Source organism: Gossypium hirsutum, chromosome A11 (assembly GCF_007990345.1).
Source record: "Gossypium hirsutum isolate 1008001.06 chromosome A11, Gossypium_hirsutum_v2.1, whole genome shotgun sequence".
Taxonomy (NCBI): Eukaryota; Viridiplantae; Streptophyta; class Magnoliopsida; order Malvales; family Malvaceae; genus Gossypium; species Gossypium hirsutum.
The window spans coordinates 108,957,713-108,977,365 of record NC_053434.1 but is presented as its reverse complement, the minus strand read 5'-3'; the positions used below and the strand labels follow the sequence as shown (position 1 = coordinate 108,977,365).

At 30.9% G+C, this 19,653-nt stretch overlaps 1 protein-coding gene across 2 annotated transcripts; it reads right to left on the bottom strand.

The window, feature by feature from the left end:
- Positions 1–16,365: 16,365 nt before the first annotated feature.
- On the bottom strand, positions 16,366–19,341 carry LOC107888971 (trihelix transcription factor GTL2). 2 transcript variants are annotated; one of them, XM_016813255.2, is made up of 2 exons: positions 18,523–19,341; positions 16,366–18,164 (listed from the first exon to the last, which is right to left on the bottom strand). In XM_016813255.2, the coding sequence occupies exons 1-2, from the start codon at positions 18,990–18,992 to the stop codon at positions 16,571–16,573; spliced, it is 2,064 nt and encodes a 687-aa protein (XP_016668744.2). In that variant the 5' UTR covers positions 18,993–19,341; the 3' UTR covers positions 16,366–16,570. The 2 variants fall into 2 exon arrangements, with proteins under 2 accessions (XP_016668744.2, XP_016668746.2); XM_016813257.2 differs by having other exon boundaries at positions 16,366–18,149.
- Positions 19,342–19,653: the final 312 nt, after the last annotated feature.

Genomic DNA, 19,653 nt, shown 5'->3' with positions numbered 1-19,653 from the left:
ATGCATAACAGACCAGATATCAGAAATATCATGCCCACCAACCTTGCACACCATCTCCGTCCAACCCAACACACCATGTGGGGATAAAATCGACCCAGCCATCCCTGTACACCATATATGGGGTTATAATCGACCCATCCAACCCTACACACCATAAAGTATCGCACCGCAGCACGTATTATAAGTATACAGCTTAGCTGCCAGATAAGGGGCTTATGAAGCCCATTAGGTACTCCTTTCACTTCGTCAAACTCACCCCGATGCAATGCATCATACAAGCATAGCATGCTATAATGCAGACAAACAGATCATACCTTTATTTACAGAACATAACAGATCAGATAATCATGCTAAGTATATCATGCGTACCCATACATCACAGAATTAAGAGTCTAGATAAGGATTACGGACCCTACTACAGGTCACAGTCGACTTGGGCAACCCTTGCAAGCTTACAAAACATTTCAGATTAAAGGGGCTCACAGGCCTGTGTACCTTACCCGTGTGGGCCCACACGCCCGAGTGGGTCGCACGGCCCAAATTGGCCTTGCCCGTGTGGATCACACGGCCTGGCCCAGATTCTCACACGTCCTTGTGGGCCTACACTTCCGTGTGGCCTACACGGCCTATTTGCTTGAGCCCGTGCCTTGCACACAGCCTACAAGCCATCACACGCCCGTGTCTATTGCGCCCGTGTGGTGCACGCACAACCTGGCTCGTCAGTAACACGCCCGTGTCTCGCGATGCAAGCTACTACACGGGCAGACCACACGCTCGTGTGGCATCGACAGGCCACTTTTCAGCTTTCACTGAAACTTGTTTTCTGTGTAATTAGAGTACACATCTGGTTCATTTTTACTGCTAATCTAACCATGAGCACTCCAAAGCCTAAAATCGACAATACCGAGCCTAAAATTAGTCTCTCAAGTCAGATTATTAAGAATAGGCAAATCCCAAAACGAGATATCTACTTACCTTCAACGAATATGGTGATTCCTTGCTGTTTAGAACCCCGATTAATGACCCACAGAACCTTGAATATCCCCTAAATAGCAAACAAAAACCCTTTTAAATGATCTCTAAAAAAATCATGCAACTTAAGAAAGCGATACTTATCGAATCGATAGAACCGCTAGCAATACGCCTAAGCTTATCGAAAAAGACAAAAAACGAGGGAGAGGTGGAAAAGGAGAAGATAATTTTCGGCAGCAAGGGGGATTTAGGAAAAAAGAGAAGACGACCGAGAAAAGCTTTTTGTTAAAAGAATGAAATAAGCCCTAATTTCTCTTAAAAACCCTCAACTCGACATTTTGATAAAACCCAACTCTTAGCCAAAACTTGCAGCAAAATAATTCTAAAGCCACTGCAAGGATTCAAACTCAGGACCTTGAACAGCCTGACACTCCTCTTAACCATTAGACCAGTAAGCCCATTCTATTAAGTTTTTACCAACAATTCCTTAAAAACCCATTGACCTAAAGTCAGGCTTTAGCCCAAGTTAAAGCTTGAACCTGGGACCCCCTCCAAACACACCCCAGAGCACATAACCTCCTAAACCAACAAATCTTTTAAGCCAAAATATCACAAGACAAGAGTTCAGGTAATTCCATGCCCAGCCATCACAAAAGCTGAAACTATAGAAAATTGGGGCGTTACATTCTTGACTTAACACTAATCATTGGAAGACTTTTGAATAATAGACATACTGACTCTCGTGAAAGACAGTCTTCTTGAATTCTTAAAATTGAAACATGTATATAAGATCAACAAAATTTCAACTTGAATCATCCAGATAAGTCTATCGTAAAAGAACTCATAACACAGGTACGCTTCACATCAGAGGCTCTTTTGAGCTAATCATGTACAGAGGTGTCAGGTTACTTGTCTAAACTAAACTTTAATCAACACAATAATAGTCTAGCCAGGGCTGTATATACATGTACGGTTACCAGTCCAAGCTAAATCTATGTCACATGTATCTTTGAGTCTGTAACAAATGTTAGATTTCGGAATCATTAGGAAATAACACGTGACCATGTGTATGAATCGTTTACTAAGTTTATCAAGACGCTTTCATTTATATTCTCGATCTCATTCCTTTGTATTGGACTGTCATACATATATATATGCAGATTCATATATGCGAGCTGTATTATGGACTTCTATATGGATAATTTTTACAAGTAACCTTATTATGAAGCTTAGAGAATAATTTTAACAGAATGTCTTATTTTGCGTATGCTCATGGTCATGGAACTTGCTTACATACATGAGGCTTAAGACCTTAGACTTTGCATATCAATCATTTTCACTAGTGACATATATTATGCAATCAACTAAACATATTATAAATAACACAACATAAATCATAACAAACCTATCACTATTAACAATTCATTAAAATAACAACTTATAAATTTGACCAGACATGTATCTAAAATCAACACTTTGCATGCTTCATCAGTACAACAACATTCCACTGTAAATCCACTATTCATCAACAGTTGAACATGAAGTCAAACATACCAAAACAACATAATACTACTATACATAAACAACCATTGAGGATTTAAGTTCAGAAACTCACCAAGAATATACTTGAAATTTGATTCCGCTATATTTGCTTAAATTTTTCTTCATTGCTTGAGCCAACTCTTTATCGGTTAACTAAGCCTAAGAATCATATCAGAAACAAAAAAGAAGGCAAACTTATGTAAGTATAATTCATTTACATGTAGAAGAACTTTAAAGATTATTATAACTTCAACTGTCACAATACAAATTCAATAAATTAAACTGAAATCATCATTTTTTTCTTCCCTTATCTTTGATCAAAAGATATTGAAGAGTTAGAAAGATTACCAATTTACCGAATTTCTCAATTTCATAAGCTAATTCGTTAGTTTCTCCCTATATGCCGACCGCTCCATAATTTCTCTCTTACCAAAACATACCAAAGAAGAATATAGAAGAAAGAAAATAAATACAGAAATAAGAGAATGTTCCTAAGAGAATGATGTCCATCTATTATATAACCCTCCTGTACTTGTACACTAAAACCAATTTATCAGCAGCAACATTAATGTCCCCCATCATAATGTTTCCCACTAAGAAAATACTTGGTTATAAAGTAATGAGACTAATAATGGAAAACTAACCATTTGCTAAATCGGTTAGCAAGATCCAAGTAATTACACTAGAACCTTAAACAATAGGAGTTTATATACTTTGATACCCAAAATTACTTTTGTACTTATCCTTTAATATTTCCAGGTGTGACAAGTGGTGCTTTCATGTGTTGATTAAGCCTCGTGAGCAAAAATACACTTGGAGATGTACGTAAATTCTTGAAGATCTACAACACTATAGATAGCATTCAAGGCCTTTAAGTTGTAACTAGCTGCTTTGTCTTCATTTTTAGTTTAGGTGGTTTCATGTTTGATGGTTTGACATCTTTGTTTCTTCAATAAGTGGCTCCCAACCATACAAAAGAACTTTCCAACCAGACAAAGGCTTTCATATGTGTCTTCCAATAGGCATAATTCGATCTATAAAGTATAACGGGTCTCTATATTAATATACCCTCCACCTTAATAGAAAATCAATTGGATATGTGTCTTCCAATAGGCATAATTGGATATGTACATAATTCATATGTATGTGAGGCTTTATCGAGAGAGTGATCCAATCCACTAAAAAAAAAGGAATGCAAGACATGATTTAAGTGCAACTCACTCACCAAGTTGCAACTTCATTCCTATAAACAATTTAGATAACTCTTCCACTAAGACTTTCCCTTTTGAAATTGTCTTAGTTGCAAACTGAACAACAAAAATAGTTTGCTTACAACAAATTTGCAAAAAAATAAGTTCTTCACATGAATATGATATGTGCTCTCTCAATCTCATAAAAAAATGACAAGCCTTCACTTAAATAGACATTTACGCTATGTGTGTTCACATGAATAGCATAGCTATTCATACTTTATTCTACATAACAAAGCCATTCAATTGTTTGGTTGGTTGTAAAGTCTATTCCATTGAATAGCCATTATAGGCTAATTTCGTAAAAATACTGAATAGCAATTTAGTGCCACCCCCAATGAATGGTTGTTTAATATTTCCAGGAATATACCAAATTAATTTTCTTCATTTTCTACCCATCTCACATCTTCTAACTTTTTCTCTACCTATCTTAACATCTAAATTCTTTTTTCTCCTTGTTCTACTCTAATGGTGATTGAAACCATTGCATGCCTCCATGCTTTGAAGATTGGAGTAGATTTGGGCCATCAAATGTCATATTAGAAGAAGATGATTTCTTTATAATCAGTAAAATGTGCAAGAAAGAATACAATTTTAAAGGGGTTGAAACGATTTTGAATAATTGCCAAGCTTTAGGATTTTTTTCTAAATCTTGTTTATTCTCTCATGGATTTCAAGGTCAAGACTACAAAGATAAAATTAGGTTTCAAAGAGAAAAAAAATTTTGGGTTTCAACACATCTTTTGGCTTTTGATAACTTAAAATAACTCTAAAAATAAAATTTTGATTGTGAAATTTTTTAGATCTAAGGATGTTTTTTAGGAAAAACAAAATGGAAAATATGGAAGATGACTAGATAAATTTTAGGTTGGTTGTCACTGAAAGGTGATAACAAAAAGAAGTAGAAATAACTTTGAAAGTAATGAAGAAGATGAATTTGGTTGGGGGAGCTGGAGATTGTGATGTAAATAACGAAGAATATGGGAAAGTATGAATATTAATTTTTTAAAAATTAAATATTATGTATACTTTTCAAAAATAAATAATATTATGTATAAAATATGGTAAGTATTATTTTGTTAATTATCTATTTAAAATATTATTTTAAATAAAATTATAAATTTTATTTTTAATTATAATTTTAAAAATATTTGTTTCGTATTAAAATATTATTTTTTTATTTTTAATTTTTACTATATATAATTGATTTATTTTTTTAATATATAAAAAAGCTAAAACTGTTATAAAATAAAGAGAGATGGAGAGAATAAAGAACAAAAAATATAAAAACAATAGAGGATGTTCTTTATTGATCAAAATGGATGATTATAATGCTTTATTAGAGTCTCTATTTATAGGCATAAGAAGTATAAAAGAAGTAGAGATCTAATTCTAATAACTATTAGAATTTAAAGTACATTAAAACTTTATCTTAATCAAGATGAACATCCACTTAATGAGATATTTATAACACTCCCCCTTGGATGTCCATTGTTCGATGATCTCCCTCGTTAAAACCTTATTAGGAAAAACACTGTGGGATAAAACCCTAATGAAGGAAAAAGAGTTCACAATCTATACTATGCATAATATGTTACCTCATTAAAAACCTTACCAGAAAAACTCAATGGGACAAAACCTCAATTAAGGGAAAATGAGTGCAACGCGTATTTTCTCCCTCTCATGAAAACATCACATATTTTCTCATATTCTACGTATTCAATCTTGAATACTAGTTTTCCAAATGACTATTCGAATGTATTTGTTAAGCATTTATATCACAATTCTTTTGAAAGTCATGAGTGAGAAATTTTGGGAAATATATTTTGATCTCTTTAGGAGATTCAACAATAATCATAACAAACTGTAGTTATGATTCTTTTATAAAAACACAAATAGGTATTTGGGATCATTTTGTAATCCTCTTTCAATTGCTATTCACTAAGTTAAATTTAACACATATATTCAAATTATTTCAATTCATATAAATGAACAATTTATCGAAAAATTCAATATGCTTCTAGCATCCTAAATCCTTCAAGAATTTTAATATAAACTTTAGTAAATAGTGATTCATAAAAGGTTGTTACAATAACCATTAGACGCAAGTTAAATATTTTATGAATTGTCAATTTAATAATATATCTAAAGGTTATTACATCCACCACAAAAGAATATTATATCTTTTCATAATCAATGCCAAGACTTAGCGAAAAACTTCATATTTTTATTCCACTTTTGCAAAACTACTTCAATTGCACTCTCACTAGCTTTATACCTTTAGATATTAGGACTACTGGTCCAAAAACTCCACGAATTTAATTGTACTTGAATTGCGTCTTTCTATTTTGATAAGTTTATTCCATATGTATATTTCTTAATAGATTTATTCAATATCATTCTTTTATTTCATTATTTTAATAATAATATTGCATACAAAATCATTGTTGACTACTTTTATTATTCGATTCCACAATTTCTTGAATTGACATAACTTATCGAGATCCCTTATTTTTATTATTTTAAAATTCAGTTTCAGGTACCTGAATCTCTTCTGAAGTGTTACTTATTAGTTATGTCTTGAGTCTCTTCTAGAGCACCCACCTCCATTATATGATCATCTAGAAGAATTTTCATCTTTGGAACCGATCAGTCTATTATTTATTCTAACTGATTGTCCTATTGGGACTTTGATTCAAATTAAAATATTTGATGGTATATAACAAATGGTTATTCTCATTAAGTTTGTAAATACATCTAACAAGTAACTTGTAATGAGTTATCCTTATTGAACTTTTGGTTCAAATTACTTTCCCCCCTAACTCATTACAAGTTATTATTTCTCTTCCCCTAATGTCGGGAAACTATCGAATCAAAATTGTAATCACAAATCATGTCATAATTGAATCTCGAATACATTCAAAACATCTTATAATATAAAGAAACTTATACTTAATATATATTCCCAACTTTCTTTGAGGATTCACTTATCTTTGTGCATTGTGGTGGAGCAATTGGAACATATACGTACATAAAAAAATTCAAAGATGAGAAATATTTAGCTCTTGATCAAAAACCAAATGGAATAGGGAGTATTTATAACTTATTGACTTGATGCGTAGAACACATAAATCAACATAATCTCATGTTGAAATAGGAAGCAAAATTCTCATAAGTAATGGTTTAGACATTAATCAGAGGTATTTAATCAATGATTTCTTTAAACCATTACGCGCAAACTTTTACAAAAGTTTCTCAAACTCAATCAATAAAAGATTGAGATATAAACTCATTAGTATTAGCAAGATGAATTATCTTAATTGCATGATTTGGAATTAGTTATTTAAATAGCAATCTTGCAAATGATAGGTTCCAAATTGATAACACATATGTGATTATTTTGTAAATGCATCTACCAAAATCATATAATATCAAAACCATCCACATGGTGGATGAATTGGCCTATATTCGTTTCAGAAATACAAGACATTAAATCTCAACTTTAGCTAGTGAGTTTCTAATAAATCAATTTTCATTGAGAATGTAATGCCCTAAAAATTTAAGAATTTAATTGTGAGATTCTGCAATAATTAAATCTCTGTATCTGTGGTTCTATGTTCTGCTATTATGTTTAAGGTCTAGAGTTCGAGTTGCATTGTTAAAATTTTTATTCTTTTAGAATAATCCCTATACATGCGGTATATGGGTAAAGGTAGTTCTGGAAGAACCTATGACAAGAATAAGCCTGCTGGTTCATTGGTTAATAATCTGTCTGTATTCTATTTAGTCCGAGTTCGAATCCCACTGTATGTGTTAAGAGAATTTTTGCTAGTTGTCGAAAGTATGCTGGTGGTTAAGATAAAATTTATTAAAATTTGGTTAATGTATGTATCTTTTTTTCTTCTTTATTTTTTTATTTTTATTTTTCCCTTTTCTTTTTTCATGTTACTTCTTTGAATTCTTCTCGTCGAGTGTGTTCAACACGTGATTATCAGAAATTAGTGAGATCTTTACGTTACTGAAAGACTTTTGTATAAGTTCTTTTGGAATTCTTTGACTTTTGTGAGGTTTGGTTAGATTTCTGTTACGGTGTTAAATTGGGAATTATCGAATTGTTTTACTTAAACTCTCTGTTAACTAGCCGTTGTGTTTCCTTAGGCGTGAGTACAGAGGGAAGCGACCCTTCGTGAATTGTACAAACTTAGCACAGTAGAATCATCGGTAAGTATTAGTCGTTGAAGTTCCCTCGTGTCGATTTAGTCGACATAATTGATTGTGATTTTAATTTTGTACTAACTAGTTGTTTAGACAAACAATTGATTGTTGAATGATTAATTAGGTTCTAGTTAGTCTTCGTATTGTTCTTCCATTAAAGGAAACCAAGTACGTATCGAAAACCTTAATTCTTGCAAGTTTCAGTTGCTCAAAAATGGTGGTTGTCAATACCATACAACTAGGTGCACAGGTGTGTGACCAGGTCGTGTGGCAAGCCATATGATTGGCTGTGTAACTCACTGTTCATCTATTTGGGGGTCATACGGGCGAGGACGCGAGTGTGTGTCTAGGCCGTGTGTGGCTATGTTAGTGCAGAGTTCGCACGGGCAATAGACACGAGCATGTGTCTAGACCATGTAACTCACTGTTTGTGGTATAAAACTACACGGTCAGTGACAAGGGCATATACCTAGGCCATGTGGGTTATACGGGCAGGGATACGGACGTGTGTCCAGGCCGTGTAACTCACTGTTTAAGTTTTCAGAAACACACGGGCAAGACACATAGGCGTGTGCCTAGGCCGTATGTCATGGTATTAAGGCCCAAAACCAGCTTTGAGGCCAAAAATGTTGTTTAACACTGTTACTAACTTTCTCAAAGTATGAATGGCTGAATTTGATTGTATGAAAGCTATCTGATCTTTTGAGACTGATATGTGAATAACATAGTTGTATGTATACCATGATACATATTCTGAAGTGGAACTGTCTTATCTGTTTGCAAAATAACATAGAATGACTGAATACTCAATATGGGTACTTGTACTTTGCATTTGCATAGGTTGGGATATTGTGAAGAAAGAAGAAATCGGTTTTGAAATCGTGACTACACTACAATGAGTATAAATCTGATTCTGGCACTTGACGCATGCTGAATTAGCAGCTAAATTGCGTTTCTATAAAAGTGTCAGTGAACAATTTAAGGTGTGTAGGGTTAGTTGGACATTGAATGTCCTTAATGGTGTGTTGGGATGGCCGAAGTCGATGTGTAGCGGGCGGAGATAAGAATATTGCATCTGAATCTGATCGGTATCATATATGAACTGAAATTGCATATATACATATATATGTAACTGGTCTGCTCTAAATCTAAATTGAATTTCACTTCTGTATCGAACCGAATCTCTGAATTTGGAACTAAGCTATAAATGAGAATTAATTGAATAAATTTCTTTTACGCACTGAGTTCACAACTCATTTTGTTATTGCTTGAATTTCAGGCAGTTCGTAGACTTGAACGAGTCGGTGCCGCAGGAGCTTGATCGAGCTATTAACTGTCTTTAAATTATTTCAGTAGGAATCTTGTTAAACTATAATAGTATGACTTTGGTATATTATATACTTAACTAATATTGTGTTGAATTTTATGTGAATCATGGTTTGGTATTTTTGTGTTTTGCGTGGTATTTGATTATTCATGTAACTCTCTAAGCTTGGATTGGATGTTTAGGACGGGTCTAAGGCGTTAATTTTCACATCAGATATGATCCAAGATGGTCTAACTGGTCACACCAAGTATTAAATGCATTTGCATTAGTAAACTTTTGGTTTACTTTAATATGTTTTTCAATTGTACTAAATTGTAACAAATTAATAATTTTACTATCATTCCTTTTACTTTGTATCCACATATAAGTGCTATTGTGACATTTACTATTGGAAATATCCAAATCAATATGAATATTATAATGGGATTAAGTCAACAAAAAAAATATAATTTCTAAACAATTATATGCAACATTCGCTTCAAGGAATATGCCAAAATCTTCAAATATCTAAAAAAAAAATTACAACTTCAGGTGCATCAAACCATAACGAGCTTTAGATAGAATTATCATATTTTATTTCTCATAAATAGATCTTTCACAGTCAAATATTTTGCTTCCAACATTTTAGTGGGGATGATAACAAAAGAATATCATAAAGATTATAAAATAAATATAAATTAATAACTCAATCTTCTCTTTTTCATCCTTTCAAAATAGATATTTATAGCAATAGTGATTCATATGAAATATAATATTTTCCTTATTCAGAATCTCAAAATAAAATCCATTATTAAAAATATCTTTTAAAACCAATGGATTAACCATCACAAGATATTAATATATTAGCTCTTCTAGAACTTTCGAATAATTTTGTAATATCAATTATTCCATAATATTTGTTTTTTTAGTACTAAATAAGACAAATACTTTCTATCTATAATGATAGAATTTATTACTACATTCTCATATCCTTCCTCAAATAGTATTAACAGAAACAAAATATTTAGGCATATGCCACATATATGGCCAATAATCTTTCATATCACATTGATAACATAAGTTATCTTTACCTTTTGAAGAGTTATATTACGAACTCTCATTGTTCTCTTATTTATTATTATGTTCCCACTTTTAGCGATTCATGATTATACCTTTTATTTTCTTTATGTTTGCATTCACTTTAGGGAATGCAATAAATCTATTAGAATAGATTTCTAAATATCTTCGTTGATTCATTATTTCATAATCACCATCTCAAAACATGCATGGATTTCAAATTAAAATCTATCTATTCATGTTGCCATGATTAGTCTTCAATCACATCGGCCTCAATTACAATAATAATCATGATCTCTATATTTTCATTTTTCATGATTGTTATGTACTGCTACATTCACTTCAAAGAATGAATCAAAACTAGTGGAAAGAATTTCATAGCTTTTCATTAGTAACTTATTATTTTGCTTAGCCACTAGAAGGCATGAGATCGTTCAGAAATACTATTAAAGTCATTTTCACAATATTGCTACTGCAGGAACACATTAGATATTTCAATCATATAGTGTAATGTATTTCTTCGGGAAATATATATAATACAAATACATGAGTATCTCATGTTATTTATATATATGGTTTTAATGTAAAACACATCAAGATTTTATTCAACATATATCTTCTTGATCTAAAAAATAATATTATATTTTACAAAATTTTGCATCACAAGGAGATAAGATATAAGCTCTTAAAGAGCTTTTTATAGTTTGATGCAATATTAGCTCTTCAGGAGCATAGAATCATTTTATTGTATAACCTTAATGAATGCTTAATTTATTTTAAATAAAATTTTATTTATTCATAATAAAATGAATAGGTATAAATAAAACATATATTAAACAAAACAAAAAATAAATTCATGTCACTATAAATCATTATGGTTAGATAATATATATTTTATATATCATACCACAACAAAATAAAAAAATATTATAATGTCAAATTAAAATAACTTTACATCTATAAAAGTTTAAACATAAACATTTTCCAACCTCACCTTTTATGACATAATTTCATCTCAAATTTTACAATGATATGAAATTATCATAGGTAGGGTGAATATCCCAAAGTTCATGACAAGCAAGTATTTTTACTCACATTTCGCATTAATCATATATCTTAATCAAAATCAAAATTAAATCAATAATTCTATTAAAAATGAAAAAAAAATATTTATCTCCACATAAAATCCTCAATAATTAAATGTGTGAAGGGTTTTATAAATTCATAGAGATACGAATAGTGAATTATATAAATTTAACTTTTTTAATAGAAATCAAATCAAATTTCAAAAGAAGTTGATTAGATTGACTTATGTTACCATGGATGAGAAGTAGTGATTATAAACATCTTTTTTAATGAAGAAAAGGATATCATCCCCAAGCAAATATCAAAAAGCAACCTTTGAGAGTGAATCTTACTTCTCAATTTCATATGGATAACAATATCAAATCTTTCACCATCCTTAAGAACAAAAAATAAATAAGTTAATCAAAACAATTATAACGTTTAATGAAAGAAAAATAGAAAATAATAATCAGATATGAAACATTAAATAAAAAAAACTTCCAGTAAAAACTTTACGTCTTGCCGTCAATTGAAAATCATGAAGGATAAAATTGATCATTCGATAAAAGGAACTATCACTTTGAGCAAAATCGTGCTGATAACATGTTATAAAATAAAGAGAGATGGAGAGAATAAAAAACAAAGAAAATATGAAATAAATAGATGATGTACTATATTGATCAAAATGGATGATTACAATATTTCATCAAAGTTTCTATTTATAGGCATAAGAAGCATAAAAGAAGTAGAGATCTAATTCTAATAACCATTAGAATTTAAAGTACATTAAAATTTTATCTTGATCGTGATGGACATTGTAATGGCCCATTTTCAGTAAAATCGGAATAGTGGTTTCGTGACCACAAATCCGATCTAAAAAGAAAATTTATTTTAATATTGTGGCATAGTCTATATTACGATAGAAATACTGCATAAAAATTTTGATAGGAAAATTTTATTGATTATATAGTTAAATTGATAAAAAGAGAAAAGAAAGAAAAAAATGCATTCTCGGGACTCCGTTCTGATAAATTGGATTCGTAAATATTTACGAAGCTAGTTGTGTGTCTAATTAGGTTTTGATTAGGTGAATTTGACTTAATTAGAAGTAATTAGGAAAAAGGATTAGATTGAAATAAGTGTGAAAGTTTAATTATAGATTAAAGAAAATAAAAATGACTAAATAGGTAAATATGCCATTATTATAAAATGAAAATGAGGCGGTTTAATGTTGAAAGAAAAAAAATCTAAGACATTTTTTATATAAAAATATATATTATATATTATATTAACTTAATATTTAAGTATTAATATATAATATAATATATTATTATATTATACATAATATAATATATAAAACATAAGTAAAGTAAAGAAACAGAATAAAAAGAAGAAACAAAACAGAATAGCAGGGACGAAATAGAGAAAAAGGGAGAAAGAAAAAGAAAAAAAGAAAATTTGGGATTTCAAGGGTTTAAATTCAATTTGGTAAGTCAATTTAATTCATTTTCTTGTAATTATTGAGATTTTATGATCCTAGAACAAAATACTATTAGGTATATGTTGAAATTTTAAGAGTTAGTAGATTTTTTTATATAGTTTATGTTGAATTTATGGAAAAATTAGAGATTGAACTTATGAAAAATTCAAATTAGAATTGAGAAAAAGATTGAATTGTGAAATAGATTGCAATAAGGAGTAAATTATAAGAAGTTTTGAAATTGGGGTTTATTAGTGAAAATTTGGGAGTTAAACTAAGTTATAAGTAGAATTTAAATAAAAATAAAGTATAGATTGTAATAGAAAATGAAATAATTTTAGTTATGGAATAAATTGAAATTTAAGTTAATGTAAGAAATGATGAATTTATTATATCATACATGTTTATTTTTTTTAATAGCATAGGAAAGTCATTTAATTATTTTTCTCTAACATATAAATATTATATGTTTTATATGAAATTGAAGAGAAAGAAAAGAAAGGAGGGGACCTAATTGAAGAAAAAGGAAAAGAGAAGGCTAAGGAGTGAAGGAGGACATCATCTCAATCTTTTTGTTGTAAGTACTACAAGATTTTTTTTTAAAATTAATTTTATTTAAATGCTTACATTGTAGTATAGAATTATTTAAAAATAAAAATGTAATATATATGTATATATTTAAATTTATTAGTAAATAAATAATAATAATAATAGATTATGGAATTATAAAATTTGAAAAGAAAATTATAATTGGAGAAAATAAGAAGTTATATTGTTTGAACATTAAGTAATAATATTGTGACAAAAGTATATGTGTGAAAAAGATGTGATATTTGTGAATTGTGTAATATGCACTAAATTGTAATGATGAAGAAATGAGAAATCTTTTTCGAGATATTTATGTAAAGTATTTAAATGTATGAAATTCAGTTTTAAGTAGATGAGTTTAGAACTACTAGGATATTAGTGGCATGCCATTAAGGAACTCTAGCACGCTCTCTGATTATTAGCACATTAGTGCTCTCCGTTCTATTATTAGCACGTTAAGTGCTCTCTGTTTAGCACATCTGTGCTCTCAGTATAGCACTTTAGTGCTCTCTGTTCGTTTGTGCATAATAATGCACTTCTGTATTTGTTCCGTATATCCAGTGTGTTCTATAAAGTCTACTTTGGGTTAAAATTATAAGTTGTGAACCAAAGCGAATTATCAATGTACTAAGGTAAGTTTTATAACTTATATAATAATAAATTAAATTTTGTTAATATAAGATACAGCTAAAGAAACCTATATGCATATAAATATATATTGATCAAATGAGATTATAATATTTTAATAGGATTTATCTGCCTATTTATTCTTGTAGTACTTACTAAGTCTTCACCGGTTTAACGCGTTTAATTTTAACGCGTAGGTACAGTTAGACTCGAAGAGCTAGAGTCGGCTAGAAGATCTCTCATCTCATCACATCCTCAAGAGCTTCATAAGTAGGTACCATGTTTTGAATTAAAAGTGACATGTACATAGGTGTTATTTTGATCACATCAAAATGTTACAAGACTTTTGTTGTAAATAAAAATGGTAATTAGTATTTTACTGTTTATACTAATGAAATGGTACAAAAGTTTATATAGTATATATGGTATTGGTTGTTTTTGGTTTGAACTTGCAGGGGGTTTTATACAAAATAAGCAGAAATGCTGCCGAAATTTTGAAAAAAAAATTCGTTCCACTCCTAATACGTATTTTGGGCTTCGAGGGTCTATTATAAAGACTTAAAAGTTAAACTATGCTACGAATGTTATTTATTTATGAATTATTTCTAAGTTGTCCAATATGTCCGATAATGCTCTGTAGCCCTGATCCGGTGACGGTTTAGGGTTAAGGGGTGTTACAGACATCCACTTAATAAGATATTCATAACATAAACAAAAATATTATTGATTTCACTTAAGGGTAAATGGATCACTTTTTATATATATATATTCCTTATCTATTCTTTTATGCCATTTTAATCAACCAAACGATGTAATACCATTATTCATATATTCTATTCAATTTGATCCCTATTACCTCTTTATTCTATTTTAATTGAATAGTCATTATATTCATACTATATTCCATTCCAACGAACCAAAAGTACTATTAGTGGCTTGCTAGAGTACAATCAATATGAATATTTAATTTCCTTAAATTTAGCTTGATCATATCTTCAATATGGAATAGAATAAACTAAGATCGTCTTGACCTAGTCTTTGAAGAAAAATAAATCTCTTCACTTAAGAAAACTTGATAAATATTAAGTCTTTTCAAAAGAGTCTTTTCTTGACTTTAACTTCTTCAAAAACAACATCTCTTTAAATAAAGTAAATAGATTAGATTAGGACTCTTGAAAACTTACATTACTTGATTCAATCTCATCTCTAAATATAATATAGTGATTTGCTAGTCAAAATCCTAAAAAACATGTAAGTAAATAATCAAGATCTGTTGGTCAAACCTGCCAACAAATAATGCAAGTAATAATATCTAGTTAGCTTTTACTTAAGTAGTAACATATGTAAATAAAAGAATTTATATTAGAAAATTTGTTTAGTAAAATTAATAAAAGTAAGTATTGACATAAGTATGTTTTTTGGGTAAAAATTTATACTTAAAAGTATGTTTTTTTAGTAAAATTAATAAAAATAGTTTTAAGGAAAAGTCAAATATGATACTTTTGAATTTATTCTTTAAAAAGATAATTTATTTCAAATATATATTTTTTAAAATAAAATCAATTTACCATTTTCTATATAAAGTGATAAGTTTCAATATTTTTATTTTGAAAATTTTGTATCAAATACAAAATAAAAATAATTTTCAAACTCTTTTAAAATATCATTGATTTATCAAATATAACAATTTTTTTTGAATCTATTGGTTGAAAATTTCAATTTCATGTATAAAAAAAATTGTTATTATAATAGATAAAACATTTGGCATAAAATTAATTTAGAGTGTGAAAAGCATTTATGAATATATCCAGATTATATGTAGAAATATCTGTTATGTTTCTGAAATGTTCCAGCAACTAGTGTACAAAACCTCATTTTCTTGGCTGAAAAGATTCCCAACTTCTTTCAGCATTGTTTTTATTTTATTTGGCATGGAACAGTGAACTGCGCCTGAACACTGTCCTTCCTACATTTAGTAAATAACAATCTCTATTGAAATTATCATCAACAAAATTAGGATTTTTTATTTGGAGGGTGGAATGTAAGTTGTTGAGGTTGAAGTTAAATAAAAGGATTGAATTGAACAATTAATGTTTAAGAGGATCCAAAAGCAAAATATACCCTTTCATCCAGCCCTACCTATCCCTTTGAATTCGCCGGGCCCTTAAAAATAGAACTAAACTCGTAAAATGAAAGAATTAGGAGCATTAATCAATAATTATAAAATGAAAGTAGGCCTGACCTGAAATTAAATTGTCGGTGCTCACTACTGTACAAGTTTAAACATATATCCTCCATGAAAGTTTACATTAGATTCTCTAAGAAAATTAAAAATTAATTTTCAACCCAAAAAAAGTACTATTATTTCTAATATTGTAGTATTAATAATGTCATTAGCGATTGTAATACCAAAAGTAATTTAACGTACACACAAAAATGTAATGTGATTCAGAATTCAAATTCAAAACCTGGTACTTGAATAACCATGTTTGTCTCATTACCTCCCGAAACATGCACAGTTGAATCCTTGTCTCCCCTTTGACATGAATCCTTACCGGTTTCTGGCAATTTTGAGTGGTTTTCCGGCAACGGCGAGCGATTTTCCGGCCCATCAGAAGGTGCTATAAGTGTTCCTTGACTGTACAAAGTGCTTAATTGATGAAAATAAGGGCATGTCCTTGAGTCAAGGGACCTCTTCTTGTTGATATCTTTGGTTTTTCTGAAGTACTTGTTTATGTTTTCCCATTTCTCTTTGCACCTCTTTGCACTTCTCTTGTAGCCCAATTCTAACATCCCTTGTGAGATTCTTTCCCATAGAGGAGCTTTTATGGCTGTTCCTTCCTTCTCATGGTCACCGTTGTTATAAAGACTGCACCTCAGGTTTATTAATGCCAACACTTCATCTCTTGGCCATCTCTTTCCAAGGTCTTCTTTCTCATTGGACGTAGGGTTTTGGGGAGCTTTATTTACCGTCAATGGTGAAGTGGGCGGTAATGGATTGCTTTCAGCACTGACAGAATTAGGGTTTTGCGGAGCTAATGATGAAGTATCAGGTGTTTCCGGATTAGGGTTTTGAGGAGCTTGACTTTCTGTCATGGATATGGGCATGCTTTGTTTGTTTTGATGGGCGAGGTTCATAGAAGATGGAGAAGTGGTAGAAACTTGATCAACTTTGTTTTGGTCAGTGACAATGGGATTAGGGTTTTCTGCTACTGCCACTAAAGGAGATGAAGAAGCAATAGGAGGATTTGAACATTCACTTGGTACCTTGACAACATCTTCATTAACCCTTCCAAAACATTGCTTCTTAGAGGATCCAGTTTGTGAAAATTTGCTCAAGAATTTGATTATGGTGGCCTGTCTATCACCAGCAATAGCTTGTTCCTTGGCTCTAAGTTCAAGCTCCTGGTTAATCCTATCCAGCTCTTGCTTCTTCCAAGCTTCTTCTCTTGCAACTTTTTCTTCATCTCTCTTCACCATATCTTCAATCAGCTTATTATGCATCTCTTCCTGTTGGATCATCAACTTGTTCACAATATCTTCACAAAACCCTTTGAACAACTCAAGTTTCTTCACCCTTTTCCTCTTCTTGTTGTTGTTGGCAGCAGCAGCAGCCTTGTTATCATCATAGTTTGCTTTGTTCTCAACCACTTTTTTGTTATCCTGATCTGATGACATTGCAGTGTTGTTTGCTGGTGAAGTTTGATATAATTCATCGACATTTCTTGAATCAGCTTCCAAATTCTGACCCATATTGTCCTCATCTTCCCTTGACTTTTCCACATTTTTGTTGTTTTCATCTGCAACAACAGCCACCTGCTGCTGCTGGCTATGATGATGAGGAGGAGGAGGAGGAGGCGGAGGTGGAGGTGGAGGTGGAGGATTCTCAGCTTGATAAAGTTCTTCAAGTTCACTAAAGATCCTGTAGTTTTTGCTGCAATTGATGCTGTTGAAATATCTGCTTTCTTCTTCAAATTTTTCTTTGCATTTGTCTGCACTCCTCTTGAACCCAAGATCTGCCAACTTCCTGCACCCACCATAACTGTGTGCACATATATATATAATTGAACCATTACAAAGCTGCATGCCTATATTTATATATCAAACACTTATTCTTTCTATTTTACTATCAATTATTCACTTATAAAATACTATACCAAGGTTTTTTTTTGTTTATTTAATTATCAGTATCCCTTTTCTCTCTCTCTCTCTCTCTCTTTCATTAACAACGGCTCATAAATAATGATATCCCCACAAGGGTTAATGTAGATGATTTAATACTATCCAATTTGATTGTTTCATTCATCAAAATTTGAAGGGACTCTATCTATTAGAAAAGAGAAGAAAAGAAAAGAAAAGAAAACATGAAATGGATATATGTATAGTTTGTATGTATATACCTTGAGACATGTTCCCAAGTGAATTCTGGGAACCAATTTTCTATGCTAGATCTGACCTTCAACAGTGCAAGGACTTCATCATTAGACCAAGGATGATGATGATGATGAAGATTATCAATCGGTTCAGCAATGGATCTCTGATCTCTTCCATTAATCTCCATGTTCATACCTACCAAACTGGTGGTACTCTCTTCATTATTCTTCTGCTGGTGCAATGACTGCAACAACTGAGGCTGCTGCTGCTGCTGCTGCTGCTGCTGCTGCTGCTGATGATGATGATGATGCAGCTGAGGGGGCACTTGCTGATGATGGGAGTTTGATGAAGAAGTGAACAAAGGGTCAAAGGAAGTGAAACCATTTGAAGAAGTGAAAGAGAGAGGGAGAAGGAGAGTGGTGGTGGTGGTGGTTCTAGCTGATGCTGATGACGCTCCTATGAATTGATGAAGATGGTCTGGCACTCCATCAAACATTTTTCTTTTCCTTTTACACTATCTTTCCTTTTGGGTTTTGGGGGGTTCAGTAAAATGGGAGAGGACTAGAAGGGCTGCAAAAACAAAACAAACACTCAAAAAACACCATAGCTGCCCTTTCTCTATCTCTATCTCTATCTGATGCCTTCTTTGTTTCTCTCTCTCATTTATCAAGAATTTTGTCCTGTCATGGAAGAGAAAAGATAGCCCACCACACCCCTTTTGGTGGCAAGTGAAGTCACTGTCCAATGAGACCCCAACTCATAAATGTACCATTAAGGTTAAGTTCTTGCTGCTTTTTTGGATTAACATTTAATTGCTCCCATTCCACCAAATATATATATTTTTTATTCATGCACTTGCACTTGTACTTGGTATATTATTTAAATTTAATGAACTAATTATAAAATAAAAATTATTATTATTTTATTTATTTTTAATTTTTCAATAAAAAACTTATTTACTCAATGATTTAAACTTTAATAGGAATAATAAAAGGCTTAGTTTTTGTTTTTGTTTTAATTCTCTTAGCAAAAGGCAAAGCTTGAATATAAAGTTGAAGAAATTTTCTTGGTTTATTTGCTTCTTCTTTTTTTCTCCTTATGTTTTAATTCAAAAGTTTCATTTCTTTTTTGTTGTTTTTTTGAGGTTGTCGTTACTT

Coding starts and splice junctions, on each gene's coding strand:
- LOC107888971 (XM_016813255.2), bottom strand. CDS start 18,992: ATGTTTGATGGAGTGCCAGACCATCTTCATCAATTCATAGGAGCGTCA. Junction 18,165..18,522: donor ACTTGGGAACATGTCTCAAG/GTATATACATAC, acceptor ATGTGCACACAG/TTATGGTGGGTGCAGGAAGT.